The sequence below is a fragment of the Staurois parvus genome, unplaced genomic scaffold (genome assembly GCF_062004578.1).
Source record: "Staurois parvus isolate SC_StPar_1 unplaced genomic scaffold, SC_StPar_1.0 ptg000235l, whole genome shotgun sequence".
NCBI classification, from domain to species: Eukaryota; Metazoa; Chordata; class Amphibia; order Anura; family Ranidae; genus Staurois; species Staurois parvus.
The window spans coordinates 1563611-1578247 of NW_028318031.1; the positions used below are offsets into that span (position 1 = coordinate 1563611).

A 14637-nucleotide genomic window follows, 5' to 3' on the forward strand; every position below is an offset into this window, starting at 1 on the left:
AAATCACATGTGCCAGCAGGCCCACAGCTACACAGGGCTGAAACAAACCATTTAACACTGGCACAGGTGCTTATAATGATGAGCTTTTATGTATTTGTGCAAAACCTTTATCCCCAAAGGAAAAAAGTGGTTTGCTGCAACTGCTTATAAACTATTAGCTAAAGTTTGGCTTCAATTTGTTAGTGTATCCAAATCTGCTAGAGCATCTAACACTGCCCTCCCCAAGCTGACAATGCTTTTGTCCAAAGGTACCCCAGTGCTCATTCATCCAGAGTGGAAGCACTCTAATGCAGGAGGTCTGTTACTGACCAGATCACCAGGTGATAAACAGATTTGAAAAAGTCTAAAAAAAAGAAAAAAAAGGAATACAGCAACCACATCTAATGATGGAGAAGTTACAGTATATTACTTTTTTGATTTTAGATTCAAAACTGCTTTAACGTTACAAACCTCAAAACAGATCAAATTAATAGGAGTTAACTAGAAATAAAATACAATGCGGAAATGAATATATATTTTTTACATATTGACCATAGATACTGTTTAAATGTTGAAACATGAAGACATGTAAACAAAAACAGTTTATTTAATCTACAGCATATTGTCAATCATTATTACATCGATCTTTTACCAAGAGCATGTTTATGATTTTCTGGATAAACAGGGTACATTCAGTTTATATTTTTGGCTTATTCCCCAAAAAACAGAATAGCTTCAGATGAAAGAACCAGGAACTGCTACTTTATCCAATAGTATCAAGTTAAAAGACATTTTATTGCACAAAGATTGTAGGACTAGGTACACACAAGCTATCCCTGCATTACTGCACATATACGTGAGCTAAGGTCTGTTCATGGATAAGAGACAAAGCTCAGTCAGGTACAATAAATAGGGCTCATTGAGCACTATATGTGATGCACTCTTCTCTACACAGAAAGCTTAAAAAAAAAAAAAAAATTATATATATATATATATATATATATATATATATATATATATATATATATATATATATATGAATGCATACCAAAAGTAACATACTGTACATCAGCTTGTTTGTGCCAAGCAGAGTTCTACTGAACCATATTCGAAATGCCATCCCCAAACAGGAACTGTAACTTATAATAAATGTGTGATGAAAGAAGTATGGAGACTACCACTCAACATGCCTTGTTCTGAAAATGCTAGTTGTCTGGCTGTCATGCTGAACCTGTCCGTGATCCAGTGACCTGGAATAAGCACATTAAAAAAAAAAGCAATCCAGTGAAATTGCAAGTCCTTTTCTCAGACCAGTGTTTCTGAACGTTCCTATGTCTGATAGCATAACAGCCAAGCAACATCATTTTCATAAGGTGGTCAGTAATAACAGCCCCTAAATTCCTCCAGTGACAGGTGTACCAGATGAAAACAGTCAGGAGCAGGAAATGTTCAGGTGTACATAATTTTACATCAGGTTCTAGGAAACCATAGCATTCCAGGTGTCATCTATGTGATCCTTCCTGGCTACCATATACAGGCAGTCCCAAGTTATGAACATTTGAGTTACGAATGACTTGTACTTACGAACAGAGGGAGAAACAGGTAGTGAGAGGAAAAAACTACCCCTAGGAAGGGAAATTCACTCCTGTAAGAGTTATCATGGGACAAAAAGGTGTCTCTACTGAAGGAGTATCACCAATCCTTGTTTCCTCAACAACCCCAAATTTTCAAAATCCAATTGTCCCAAGGACATAAAAGTGAAGTGAAATCTCTGAACAGGGGCACAGACAGCAAACTAAACATTGCAGGGGTGTTAATTCTTCCCTATGCTACCCCCCCCAAAAAAAAAAAAAAAAAAACCTTAGAAATAATTTTTTTGCCTGGAGCTACACTAAAAAATGTTTTACCTGTTTCAACTTGCATACAAATTCGACTTAAGAACAAACCTACAGACCTTGTTCCTAACCTGGGGACCACCTGTAGTGAAATACAGTGGCCATTCCCAAAGTATTATTCCATACACCCCTTTCCTGCTGCAAGACTACGGTTTTTCAAAGAAAAGCTATTATATGGTGTTAATGAAACCAGTTTCTAACCCACAAATTCAAGTATAAATACACTTCTAGTGTTTAACACATAAGAACACCTACTTTTATATGTAGAATTTTGAAATCCTGTGCCCTTTATGACTAAAGGCAGCTAAACAAGCTGAAGTTAGACATCCTTTGATACAGCTATAACAAAAATTAAGTCTATTATAACATCAAACAGATGTGCTGCTTAAATCTGGATAATTTAACATGTGGTACAAAACTGAACAGGTCTAAATTACAGTAATAAAAATATTCATACAATCGGAGCTTCTGGTTAGAGCGCAAATGATTTTTTTTACCTCCCTGCATTAAATCCTAATTCCAGCCAAGACTTTTATTTAATTTCTGATAAAGTGCAGAAGGTGTACAACCTTTATGTTTTACTGCCATCTGTAACGTAACTGGGGAAATTTTCTTTAAATTGCCTGTCAGGAGAGACAGAAATAAGAAATCTCTTCTACAATGACAAAGAAAACAGGAATTTTTAACTTACTTATAAAATTCCATATGGAATTTATAGGCAAGTCAAAAAATTCCCTTTATCTTAATCATACAGCACAAAACACAGGCTTGATATTCATAGAGCCTGGGACATCCCCAGGCAATGAATGAGAATAATGAGCAACAACTAGGCAAACAGAACTGTGCCAACAGAGCCAAACAATATCTAGGGCCAACAAACCCAACTGCAAGAACCTTATGGTTGAAAGCTGTATCCACAAATGATTGGACATCCATCTGATAAATCTTTGAAAATGTATGAACAGAAGACCAGTTGACAGCCTTCCAAAGATGCCTTCCAGAACCTTGATGACAGAATACTCAGGAAACTCCCACCAATCTGATGACGCAAACATGTAATAGTGCAGGAGAAGACTTGCGTTTGTAAGCTCTTGAGATGAGCTAATCATATTCATCTAGCAATGGTGGACTTTGAAGCTGGTTATCCCTTTCGAGGTCCTGAGGTTGTACAACATCTTTCTAATAGAAGTTGTAGCTTTACGATATACTTTGATGGCTCCAACTACATCCAGGTAGTCAATAGCAATTTTCTTTGAGTATTTTGGAGTGGGACACAGAAGGAAGGCCTATGTTTTGACTGAGGTGGAAGATTGACACAACCTTAGGAAGAAAGATATACAACCTTGTCCTTGTGAAGATTGAAGAATGGTCCTTGATAAGGGAGGGCGACTATCTCAGAGACACATCTGACAAATGTGATAGCCACGAAGAAAGCCATTTTGAAAAATAAATCATCCAAGGGTGTTTCCCTGTTGGGTTCAAAGGGTGGTTTCCTTCAGGGCAGAGAGAACCAGACTTAGATCCCAAAGAAGCACAGGGCACTGTAAGGGTGGTTTGATCTGAGATACACATTGAATAAAGGTTTTTGTTTTTTTTTACAAGGAGGTGCAAGGTCAGAGGTTTTTGGAAAACCGAAGCCCAAGTTATGGTCAAGTCCGGATTATAGGAAGGCCAAAAGCAAAGCACAGGTGAGCAAGGCACTGAAATACCTGTGCACAAACTAGACAACGTAGGATTTCCAGATATAATAGAGCTTTCTGGAAGAGGTTTTCCTTGCTTTAGCAATGTACGTATGGCAGACTCGGAAACCCCTCTGTCTCTCAGGACCTGGGCTTCAACATCCATGCCATTAAAGCCAGTGACTGAAAAGCTCTGAGGGGACCCCAAGATAACAGGGCTGATCTGTTTGGAAGAGGGAATTTGGAGGGGATTCTAGGCTGAATGCAGAGTAATGTTTGGGGTGAAGGGTTTCTATTTTATCTGGAATTTGGACTTATTACATCTGTTTGGGACCCTGGACTATTGGAATTTGTAACATCTTGGTAAATTCTCCCTTTTGTTTGGAAAATTGGATATACCCTTGGGATTATGGGCCATTGGAAATAAGATTTTTATCAGCCTGCAAAATCCTCTTAAAAAGTGATCCTCCAAATGTACCCTTTGTGCACATTCCTACTGCCTTTAATTGGGTGGGGGTAGATCACAGGAGCAGACAGTGGTTTTATAGTGTGTGGCTGACTGAATCTACCAATTGGTATTCTTTAGGTTCTCTCTGTCCCCTGAATGCATCAAAACACATTGGATTTCCATAAGAACACCACCATATGTCTCGCAAGATCTTTTAACATTATGGCGTTTGATGGGTCAGAGTATGTAACTTTATCCTCTTGCATGAAGCATGTGTAACATTTGTCAGCCTTGATTTTATGTGTAATTTTTTTGTTTTCATTTTTGTACAATTGTTTTTTGTTTTTTTTTTAACAATACATAGTTTGTGTAAGAATGTTTGGTATATATTGGTGCCTAAAAAGTCCCACCACACAAATGACGTTCCTAAATACTGTTTAGAAGAGGTCAGGGGTTGTCTCCTAACAGTCTGTCTGGTGGTTCGGATAACCTGGCCCAGAAGAACCTGGTACACAGTTTCTTCTCTTGCTCTATTTTGCAGACCTATCAAGACACAATTCGCACTGGACAAAAAGGCATACATTATCCTGAACGGACTCCAGTGAATTATCAGAGCATCCGATGCCAGTGCTAAAGAATCCTTGGTCTTGGCCACAAGAGTTAACTTGTTGAAGCTGGAGGCCAGGTTATTTATGTCTGGAGTCCTGCATCTCTTTATCAGGTTGAAGATGTCAGGGTGAAGGGCTCATTCCCCTTAGTTCATGCAGTGACAACTGAGGTAATCAACCTTACAGTTGTCCACTCCTAAAATGTGGACAGCAGAGATTGGACAGTGTTTCTCCAGCCATGAGTTTACAAGACACAGCTATGTAGGTGTCCGATTGTACCCTGATTGGGTGTCACTAAAAATGAGGGGTCCAGTAGTAAAAAGCCATCCCTATTGTTCTGAGCCCCAAGATGTTAAAGGGGAACTTGGTTTCCTGTGGGGACCATATTCCCTGAACTGTGAGAAGATAAAAACACTCCTTCCCAGCACAAAGGTTTGGCATTTGTGGTCTCTGCCATAATACTCAAAGGTGATAACACATTCCCAATTGTCAAGACTGGGTTGGAAAGCCACCACGCTTGGGAATTCCTCTCTGGTTGGATAAGAGCATAAACAAGTTGAGAGAAGGCATATGCTTGTACCATGAGAAAAGGACATTCTGCTGGAGGTCTTCAATGAAACTGGATGAAATAGAACAACCTTGAAGGAGGCTTCCATAAGGGCCAGAACTCTCATGAGAACATCACAAAGGGGCATCTCTGATCTCAAGCCCCAAATGTGAATTCTGAGAAAAAACAGTTTGTTTTCTGGAAGGAAGACTTTTGCTCAGGCTGTGTCTTGACTTAGGCCCAAGTAGAAAGTTGGAGGGCAGATTTTTGGAAGCCAATTACCCAATCAAAAGCCTGAAGTATCTGAATGATTCTGTGAACGTTTGCAGATAGCTGGAAGGGAGAGTAATCTATCAAAAAAAGGTCTTCTAGATAACCTTTGACCTGATGCCCCTGAATTCTTAGAATGGCAAAAAGAGGTATAAGTACCTTTATGAATACTGTGATAGAAGAGGATTGGCCAAATAACTGCAACAAACTGAAAAGGATTCTCTCCTACTGTGAAGCACAGAAAGTACCAAAAGAGGTGAATAAATTGAAATATGCAGATAGGCATTGTGGATTCCTTTTGGCTCAGAGAGGCAATAACTGACCTTGCAGATTCTGATGTGAAATTTTGAAATCTGAAGGTATTTGTTTATGTCCAGGATAGGCGAATACCCCCGTTTTTTTTTTTGTGAACAGGTTTAAATAAAAGCATTTGACTCAAACATGCAGCCCATCACTAATTGGTTCCAGTGCCTCTAGAGGACAAGTTCAACTCGAACATAGGCCATTCATGTGTTCGTTGAACACACAAATGCTACGGGCGGTCGGCAGGCTGTTCACCCACCGTGTCCCACAATGCACTGCGCCAACAGTGCATTGTGATTGGCCAAAGCATTGCCTCTAGGCACAGGTCAGGTGCAATGCTTTGGCCAATCACAGGGCATGATGATGTCACAAGGGGCGGGAATGATCCCTTGTGACAACATCAGCCTATTTAAGAACTGTCATCCTGGCACAGCTGTCAGATGGTGGGAGTCAGTGCCGAGGGCGGAACGGATTTTTCCTGTTTTTTTTGGGTCGGTGGTGGCAGTGGGCATCATGGTTGATGGCAGATTTACTTTGGGTTACTTTTTTAAAAAATTTTAAATAAAGGACTTGTCAAAGACTGTTGCCGGTCTCTTTTTACAGAACACTTTTTGTGAATGGGTAGTGGCACCATGTACCGCATACGCATTCAAGAGAGGCGGTTGCACAACCACCAGCCAGGGTTGTGGGGAGGAGGCCCTTGTCCCCATAACGTGGTGACAAGGTACTTTGGAGGGGGAGGGGGTTGGGAGAGGCCACCCTGCCCCAAAGCACCTCCCATTGTTGTGGGCATGTTGTCTGGTATGGTTCAGCAGGTGGAGTGGGGGCGCTCACTCATCCCCCCCCTTTCCTCCTGACCTGCCAGGCTGCATTTTGGCATGGGGTGTTCTTCTCGCAATCCATACCAGACCCGAAGGGCTTGGTTTGGAGGGAAGGGGGGACACTATGACCTTTTTTTTTTTTTTTTTTTTTTTAAATTGTGGGCAATGCCAACAATTCATTTGACATTCAGCTGTCAACAGGGAACCCCACTGACAGTTGAAACATGAAAAATGCTTCACTACTATAATACCGCATACTTAAGAATAGAACTCATGCGGTATTTTAGTAACTGAGCGGTATCTTACTGCATACTCAGGTGTGGTAAGATACTGCTCAGTAAATTGTCCCTGTTCAAAATTCACGGTCGAACTTTTGGTAGGTTCAAATGTTCAACCACGAACTGAACAGGGAGGTGTTCAGCCATCACTAGAACCAATATTTCCCAAGAGATGGTTCAGAGCATTTTGCAAATCTGACTGTCCTTGGGCAGATTCCAGCTGATTTAAAAGGAAGAAAATGGTGAGGGAGGAGTACTTGGAACCATTTTGTACCCCTTTGAAATCACTGATTGCCTATCTCTGGGTCACAGACATCACAGACCTGTGAGTTCAAACTCAAAACTAACAGATGTACCCCCACTTGGAGTAAGGTCCTCCCTCCACTGGGAAAAGGGCTTGGGGGAGGACTTGGTAGATTGGAGTTCCAAGTCTTGTGCGAAAAAAGGACTGAATTGTGGTTCAGACATTAAAGCCTGGGAAGTGTTTTCAGGAGGTAGAAGCCCCTGAGCAGGGAGGCTTCTGAACCTTCTGCTGTGGCCTTGAGTCAGAAGTTTCTGTGCATGTGAATGGAAATTAAAGCCTTTATGGACATCTGTGTCAACTTATTCTAGGGCATCACAGCAAGAGAAAAAGGCAAAAGAAATTAGTTGTAATTACTCCGTTAAACTGCAGTCCTGGAATACAGCATTGTGTTGGCTATTCATTGCTCTAGTCCAATTAGCTGCAGTTTGACAGAAAGAAACTGCATTAGCTGGTTGCAGAACTGGGCCTGTGAGTTAAGAGTCTTTAAGAGCATCTCAAACTTTCAGTCACCAGAATGTTTAAATAAAGGAATATCTTCAATTAGTACAAGTGAGATGTTTGTTAAAGACTGAGGTGTCAGGGTCTACTATGGAAACAGGTAAACTTTTTCCCCACTGGTTAGTGCCTAGCAATAATTCTAAGAAGAGTGAAAATATGTTCTGGATTTACCCAATCATTGTAGATTGTTCATTCTATGCTTTCATGAACAAGGAATGTCGTTTTAGATGTAGAAGGTTTCTTTGTACCCAAAAGGAACATGGCAAGATAGAGGAGAATCAATTGCCATAGTGCTGCAGAGGCTTTTCCAACCAGTAGAAATTAGTATATCAAACTGAGCAAGCATATTACGCAAAGCTGTAACACCAGGTGTAGAGGATCATGGGGGTGAGAAATCTTTTTTGACCTCCTCTAACACCACATCCAGGTCCTCTTCATTCCTTCTATTTTTGCCTCTTCTAGGGTCGGTATGTCAGGATCAGAATCATGTAGAGACAGCAGAGCTAGAGAAGGAGCCTGCACTTTTGAGCTCTAGCCAGTGATGGCTGCAAAGCCATTAGTTGCCCAAGGAATCGCAACATAGTTGTGGAAAAATCGGTCTTCAGTAGGTCATTGCTGCATGCCTGAGACTGTGATAGGACTGGAGACAGAGAGCAGTGTTAAAATAGGGTCTGCTCTCGAGCATTGGAAGCGTCATCACTATGAGTTTGAATGTTTTACAAGCCTTCAGCAAACTGAAGGTTTGCCTGAGGTTTTGCCATGACTTTCACCACTGCTACAGCTGAGGGTATTTCCGAAGTATTCACGGACTAGGATTCGGAGTATGCGTATAGAAGGAGTACAAAGCAACCTGGGTGGTGACCCTCCTGTAGCAAAATCCTCATTGCAAAAGGATGTGAGGAAGCTCTGGAATAACTTCTAAAGGGCTCTTGGTGGAAGTGGGGGTAAAGTGTGCAACCTGTGGTGTGATGTTACATCAGGTCATCCACCTGAGACTAACCCGATTGTTTGAGTTTTAGCGCCAAATTTGAAATGTTTAAACACGGTATAAGTGAATAAGTTTCAAATACATTCACAGTTTCATGATAGTTTTGACAAATAAACACACCATACAGGAAAGTGTAAAGCACATAATTAAATTTTTTTGGTCTTGTACTTTCTGTGGAACTACAACACTAACTGTAATAAAAAGGGTGACCCTGTCTTACCTATCCATGATGCTGGCCCTTATATAAGGTCAAGCTTTACCTGTCATGATGGGCATGTCCCTGGAGGGGTCATTAGGTTCTGGGTTCCATAGGGAAGAGCCACAGTCCTGGACCTGTATAGCACCCTGCAGTTAACTACACACACTGCACTAAGTGCCAAGGTGAGCACCCAAGCAGGATCCAGTGCTTGAAGCAACATGACGGGCCATCAGGCCATCACCACAGCATGGGGTCCAGATACAGCTCCCAAGGTTTTACCAAGGTTACACTGCTTCTATTTTTGTATTAGACAGTGAGGAGTTTGTAAAATTTGATCATAGAATCAGAGTGAAAGAATAACCTAGTTAAAATGTTAGTAAAAGGCCAATTCTAACAAACACTCTTTTAAAAACATTACCCTTCTATCTATTCTATACACCCTGTATATAATAATAATACAAAAAAAAAAAAAAAGATCTGTGTAGTTAACTTTTTAAATCTGGTCTAGTCACGTGATTCAGCAGCTTTGGCTGCTGAATAGGTAGCAGTGGGGAGGAATAATTTTAAAGATTAGTTACAGTTACCCTCATCTTCCACTTTAAGCTAAGAGTGATTTTTCCACAAGGGAGAAGAGGTCCATCTCCTAAGGAAAAAAATAAGGATTTTCAGAGTGGAGTATGGTTATAGCTGGATGCCCAGATGGTAGACAAATGTACCAGCCTATAACGAAGGGTCTACGAACATCAAGCCTGTACTGTACAATTTAAAATACACCTTTTTAGTAATGAGAAGGGGATAGAACTTCTTACATTTCCTCTATAGGGCCTCAGACAGAAATAAGAACAAAAACAGAAATATTGAGCCTTCCAAAGTCTATCCAAAAAAGAAAAAAATGGCTGGACTTGATCTTTAACATGGGCATTCCATGACAGACAAACAGACATGAAGATATGTTGCCACCAGCTTTCATTTGATTAATAAGAAGGGAAAACTAGGTATATGTAAACCAATTTTGAAATCCAATTTGGTGTTCTGATGGTTGGTGCTCGTATGTTTTGTGTGTGTACATGGTCTGATTAAGACTCATTTTCTTGGAAATTTGGCTCTTTGCCACTTTTAGTCTCCAGGACAGGTTCTAAATGTAACTGTAGTTAGGATAAAAATTATAATCTCAGAGTGCACACAGGTTTAGTTTTCCTCTAGAATGGCCCCAGAGACCTGGGTCTCTACTGGCTTGCATAATAGATCACCCTTTGTTATTGGATTCTATTCATTGTATTCCATTTGCTTATTTAAAATAAGCTCCTTCTGCTTTAGGAATTAAGTGCTTTGAATACCTTAATATTTGCGGTCATAAAATTGTAAATTACAAGGTTTGGCTACCTTACAATTCAGACTTTCATCAGACAGAACTCGCTGAAAACACCTACTTCTCCACTTCCAAGGGTAGAGAGCACACACAAAGCATTAGATGTTGGGGTTCATTTATTTAGAAAAAAAAAAAAAAGAAGATAGTAGAAAAACTGTTTTTTTTTTGTTTTTTTTTTACAGCTAAGCATCTTTCCTTCAGCTTCTATATATGAATCCCATTGACTCCAAGAAATAACACTATAACCATGGTGTCATATCCCTTATGCTTTACTGTAGATGAAACCACGTTTTGTCAATGTTTGGCAAAAGGCCTCTGTTTTCATCCAAATTGATCAGTTAAAAATCAGGTTTTAGTGAAACAAACCGAAACAAAATTTAAAGCAGTCCACATGACCACTAACTTTCCATTTGAAAACAAATCAATGTCTATATAAGTCAGAGAATTAGTGCCCAATTAACTTTCAAAAGAAAATTAAAATTTTTAACATTCTGGATAATGCATTGAGTATGTAACATTCAGTACAAAGATTTGCCTCTTGCAGTTGTCATCGTCAAAAACAACCACCTTGACAAATTTCTAAAGAAAGTGGACTGACACCAATCACAAGAGTGGTAGAACAGCAGTATCTTGTTGGCATAAAAAAAAATGCACCCACGTGGTGTATTCTAAACTTTCTTCTGTTGCCAAGTACTAATGACACATAAAAGTAGGATCAATGTAGAGATAATTTAAAGATGTTTTTTTTCTTTTTTTTGGAAAACTCTGAAATAGCAAGTTAAAAAATAGTGCATGCATGCATGCAAAACTGTATTTTTTGTGATGCTTCCAGAAGATATGCCAGTTGCAAGGATTGGCATAGTACAGGACCTGGGATTCTCTATGACCTCTTGGCCCCAGCCCTGCTGCCTGAGCAGGGAAGCATTTAGGCTAGCCACACCTCCCTCTTAGTATAAGGGAATAGAACTGCCCTAGTAAACACCCAGTTTCGGGTAAGAATAAATAAAACAAATAGTTCCGGCAGAGACCTTCCTGTGAGGGAATGATATACCACTTACCAAAAATGATCATCACCTCCCACTAATGCTAAAGAACAGACTAGGCAAGATGACATATGGAAACTTCCAAGGGGTAACGCAGATTTGCAGATATTGCACAATTTTGACTTGCAATTTCAAGATATTTTAGTTCTGCTTTAAGTCATAATAAGATAGTTTGAATGCTACCAAATTACCATATGCCACATTCTGGTGTGTGTGTGTTGCAATTTACCTTGTCCCTGCGATCCCCTGATGTCCTCCCACTGTGTCCTTTGGCATCTCTTCTCTTCCCTGTGAGCGCCGCGATGCAGGAGGGCAGAACCAGCAGGAGAGTCAAAAACGTAAAAACATGACATACACACAATACATTGTAATCTGTTAGGATTACATTACTGTATCAAACCATTTCACCTCAGTTTTGTCCCTAGTGCTTTGTCCAGTGCCCTGCCTGCACTTTTACTGTTCTTTCTGCCTGGAAACTTGAGAATGTCCATGGCATCCAAAAAGCATCCCTTTAGGTCAAAAGCGGTTTTAGACCAGCTAGAAAACAGAGATAGTGAAATAGAATCACTTGCAGAATTGAATAATAGTGATTCGTGTGGAAATTCGTCACCAGACACTGAAATTTCCATGCAAAACAATGTACCGCTTTGACATTCAAAAATATTGACATAATCAGACCGCCAGGGAGGTTAAAAGAGTATTGAAAATTAATTTGAACAACTTTTGATTTTAAGGACATTATAAAGCTCACTAGCAGTATTATACAGATAAACTATTTTACTGCACTTGTATAGTAAATGTAGAGGACACTACATCCATACAGCCTAAATCCATGGTAATCTAGTATGGTGGCAGATTTCTGTAAATACAGTTTTAGAACTTTAAACATTTTACAGATACATAAATGCTTTATGAATATATAGATTCACAACACTTAAAAGAAACACCTCTAGATAGACTGGGTGTTGTCGTGTTTCCAGAAACCATAAATTAGTGCTCCACGGTATTGTAACTGACTAATATGCTCCAGCAAACACAGGCAAGGACGCCTCCAGAAAATGGAAAATAGTTCTACATCAAAAACGTCTTTTCCATGCCTGGGTGGGCAGCTGCTGCCCATTTTAGCTTTAACGTACAAGAAACTTGGTGAAAATCAAAAGTGCTTTGGTGTTATAACTGTTAACCATATAATGCATTCATAACACATCTTTATGCCTCTATTTAACAAAGACAATGAAACGGTCTGTTTTTCAGTTTTACCATTACATTTATTTGCTACCTCATTAGATTAACTTTAAATATTTATTTCCTGTTATGAGTACTGAACCCACAGAAAGCAGTACAGTACTATATAAAAAGGACTAAAGAATGAAACGGTATTTTTAACCTATAATACTAAAGTAACTTAAAAACAGAACGCACGGTTTGTTTTCATTGCCATTCTTCAATGCACTGCATCTAGATCTCTCAGCAGAAGCACAAGTGAAATAATTAGCATGGTTAATTCCATTTTTGGTGGGACTAGATTTGGGAGATCTAGTGCCAACTAAAGAATAAGATGGAGAAGATCTTGTAAGAGGTTGCTTTTACTCACAGTTATTTCTGGCAATATCAGTGTTTCCAGTTGTAAGAGTATGAACATTGTTAGAATTAATACAAGCTCCTGTAAGACTTTATTCACATAGGATTCAGATGCTTATTTGAAGAGAGACTTTCAGCAGGCTTCAAAAAGCTTTCATGAAGCCCTTAAAGTGAACCTGTATTACCAGTGCAGAGACAAAACATCATATTTACTTAACCTACCATTGCAGTGCCCCATACTCTTTGATTTCTTCCCAGCCGTTCAGTTCAGCTATTGGAAACAGCGTAGAGTGGCTTATAGATAACAGCTCTCTAAGCATTGAGGGAGTAGGCAGAAGTTGTGTGAACTGGAAGTGTTGAACACTCACCTAAATGAAAGTGCCAGAGCCTGCTAATAGTCTGTTAAAGCTCTATCCTTTGTAAACTAGGCTTACTGAAGAACAATGATGTACCTATAAAGCTTGTATTTGGTCATTGTTAACTACGTGACAAACTACAATAAAATTATGATTATATCTGGGAAACAAAAATCAGGTATGTGGCAAAATCAATAAATGCAAGTTAATGTGGTTACTGTAATATGCTTCTCCAGTTACAGACATTTATATGTGTTAAAACATATATGTTAAACAGATCAGGTCATGGCTGACAAAAAACAAACAAACAATCTTCTCAGATGTATAACTGAAGTTGCAAACTTCCATAGAAATGGACTAATATTTCACTTGTCAAAGAGAAGTTTTGAAATAACTTAAACAAGTTTCAATAATCAGCACTGAGAAGCTTCTGGAAGTAGAAGAACGTTGGAAAAATGATTAACTTTGAAAGTTGATTGCCTAGTGCTCGATAACAGCGTAATCTGCAGCATGTTGCAGTGGCTGTCTCCTTAAGTATATTTGGAAATGGATGTAGACCCAGAATGCAATCAAGTCCATAGCACCCAACAAACAGTTTTTTCCATAAAAGAATATACATGAAAAAGGAAGGTGGGGTAAAAAAAAAAAAATGTAGAAGATTCAAACATAAAACAGCCTGACCCTCGATGTACTGACAAGAAGATCAGCATCGTAGAACTTGGTTTCTATGATGACGTTGCCACTGAAAAATAAAGCCATAAAGCAAAAATACTGTTAGATTAAAAAAAGAAATCAGACTTAAAGAGTAACTCCACTTCTGTTGAGAGAAAAAAACAATCCCCGCTGCATGATCAATGTACATGGCAAGGATTTTAACAAAGTTTGTAGCGGATTCCTACCAATTTTCATACAAGAAAAAGTTGTATGTTCCATAGTGTCCTTGGAATACTGATTTCTAAACGTGTTCTGCGTTTTGAGGAAAGATGTAGTGTCTGCATCCCTTTACAAGTAATTAACCCCTAAAGAGTAGCTCACCAAAAAGATAAATCCTATTGCAAAAAATGCCAAAATTTTTACTTGCCTCTTAGTGCAGACTGCTGGGAAAATCAGTGAGCCAATCACACAAGCAGGAAGTGAAATTTCTGGGGAATTTCTGTACAACCACTGTGTACAGAACACCTCCAGGTTGCCAAATTGCATTGAATTTTACCAGAAATTACAACAGCTGCAGATTGGGAAGGAAATTTCATTTTTAATAACATTAAATTACAATATGGCATGTGTAGCAATTGTATATGCTATTTTTTTTTTTTATTTGCTATAATTCTTTCCCACAAGAGTGGAGTTACCCTTTAAAATGCCCCATGTAATATACAATAGATTTATAAGCTATACACAGTAAAAAGCCAACAATAACTGGGACTTTTAACCTCTTTCCATCCGCCCTATAGCAGAAATACTGCTACAGGGC

The 14637-nt window shown here is 39.2% G+C and overlaps 1 protein-coding gene across 1 annotated transcript in view; it reads right to left on the minus strand.

The window, feature by feature from the left end:
• Positions 1-562: 562 nt before the first annotated feature.
• The window catches only part of PDE6D (phosphodiesterase 6D), an 80058-nt gene continuing 65983 nt past the window's right edge, over positions 563-14637 (minus strand). Inside the window, exon 5 of the mRNA XM_089680081.1 lies at positions 563-13908. Within this exon, the coding sequence (XP_089536207.1) occupies positions 13827-13908 (82 nt within the window). The 3' untranslated portion in view covers positions 563-13826. The remainder of the gene's footprint in view (positions 13909-14637) is intronic.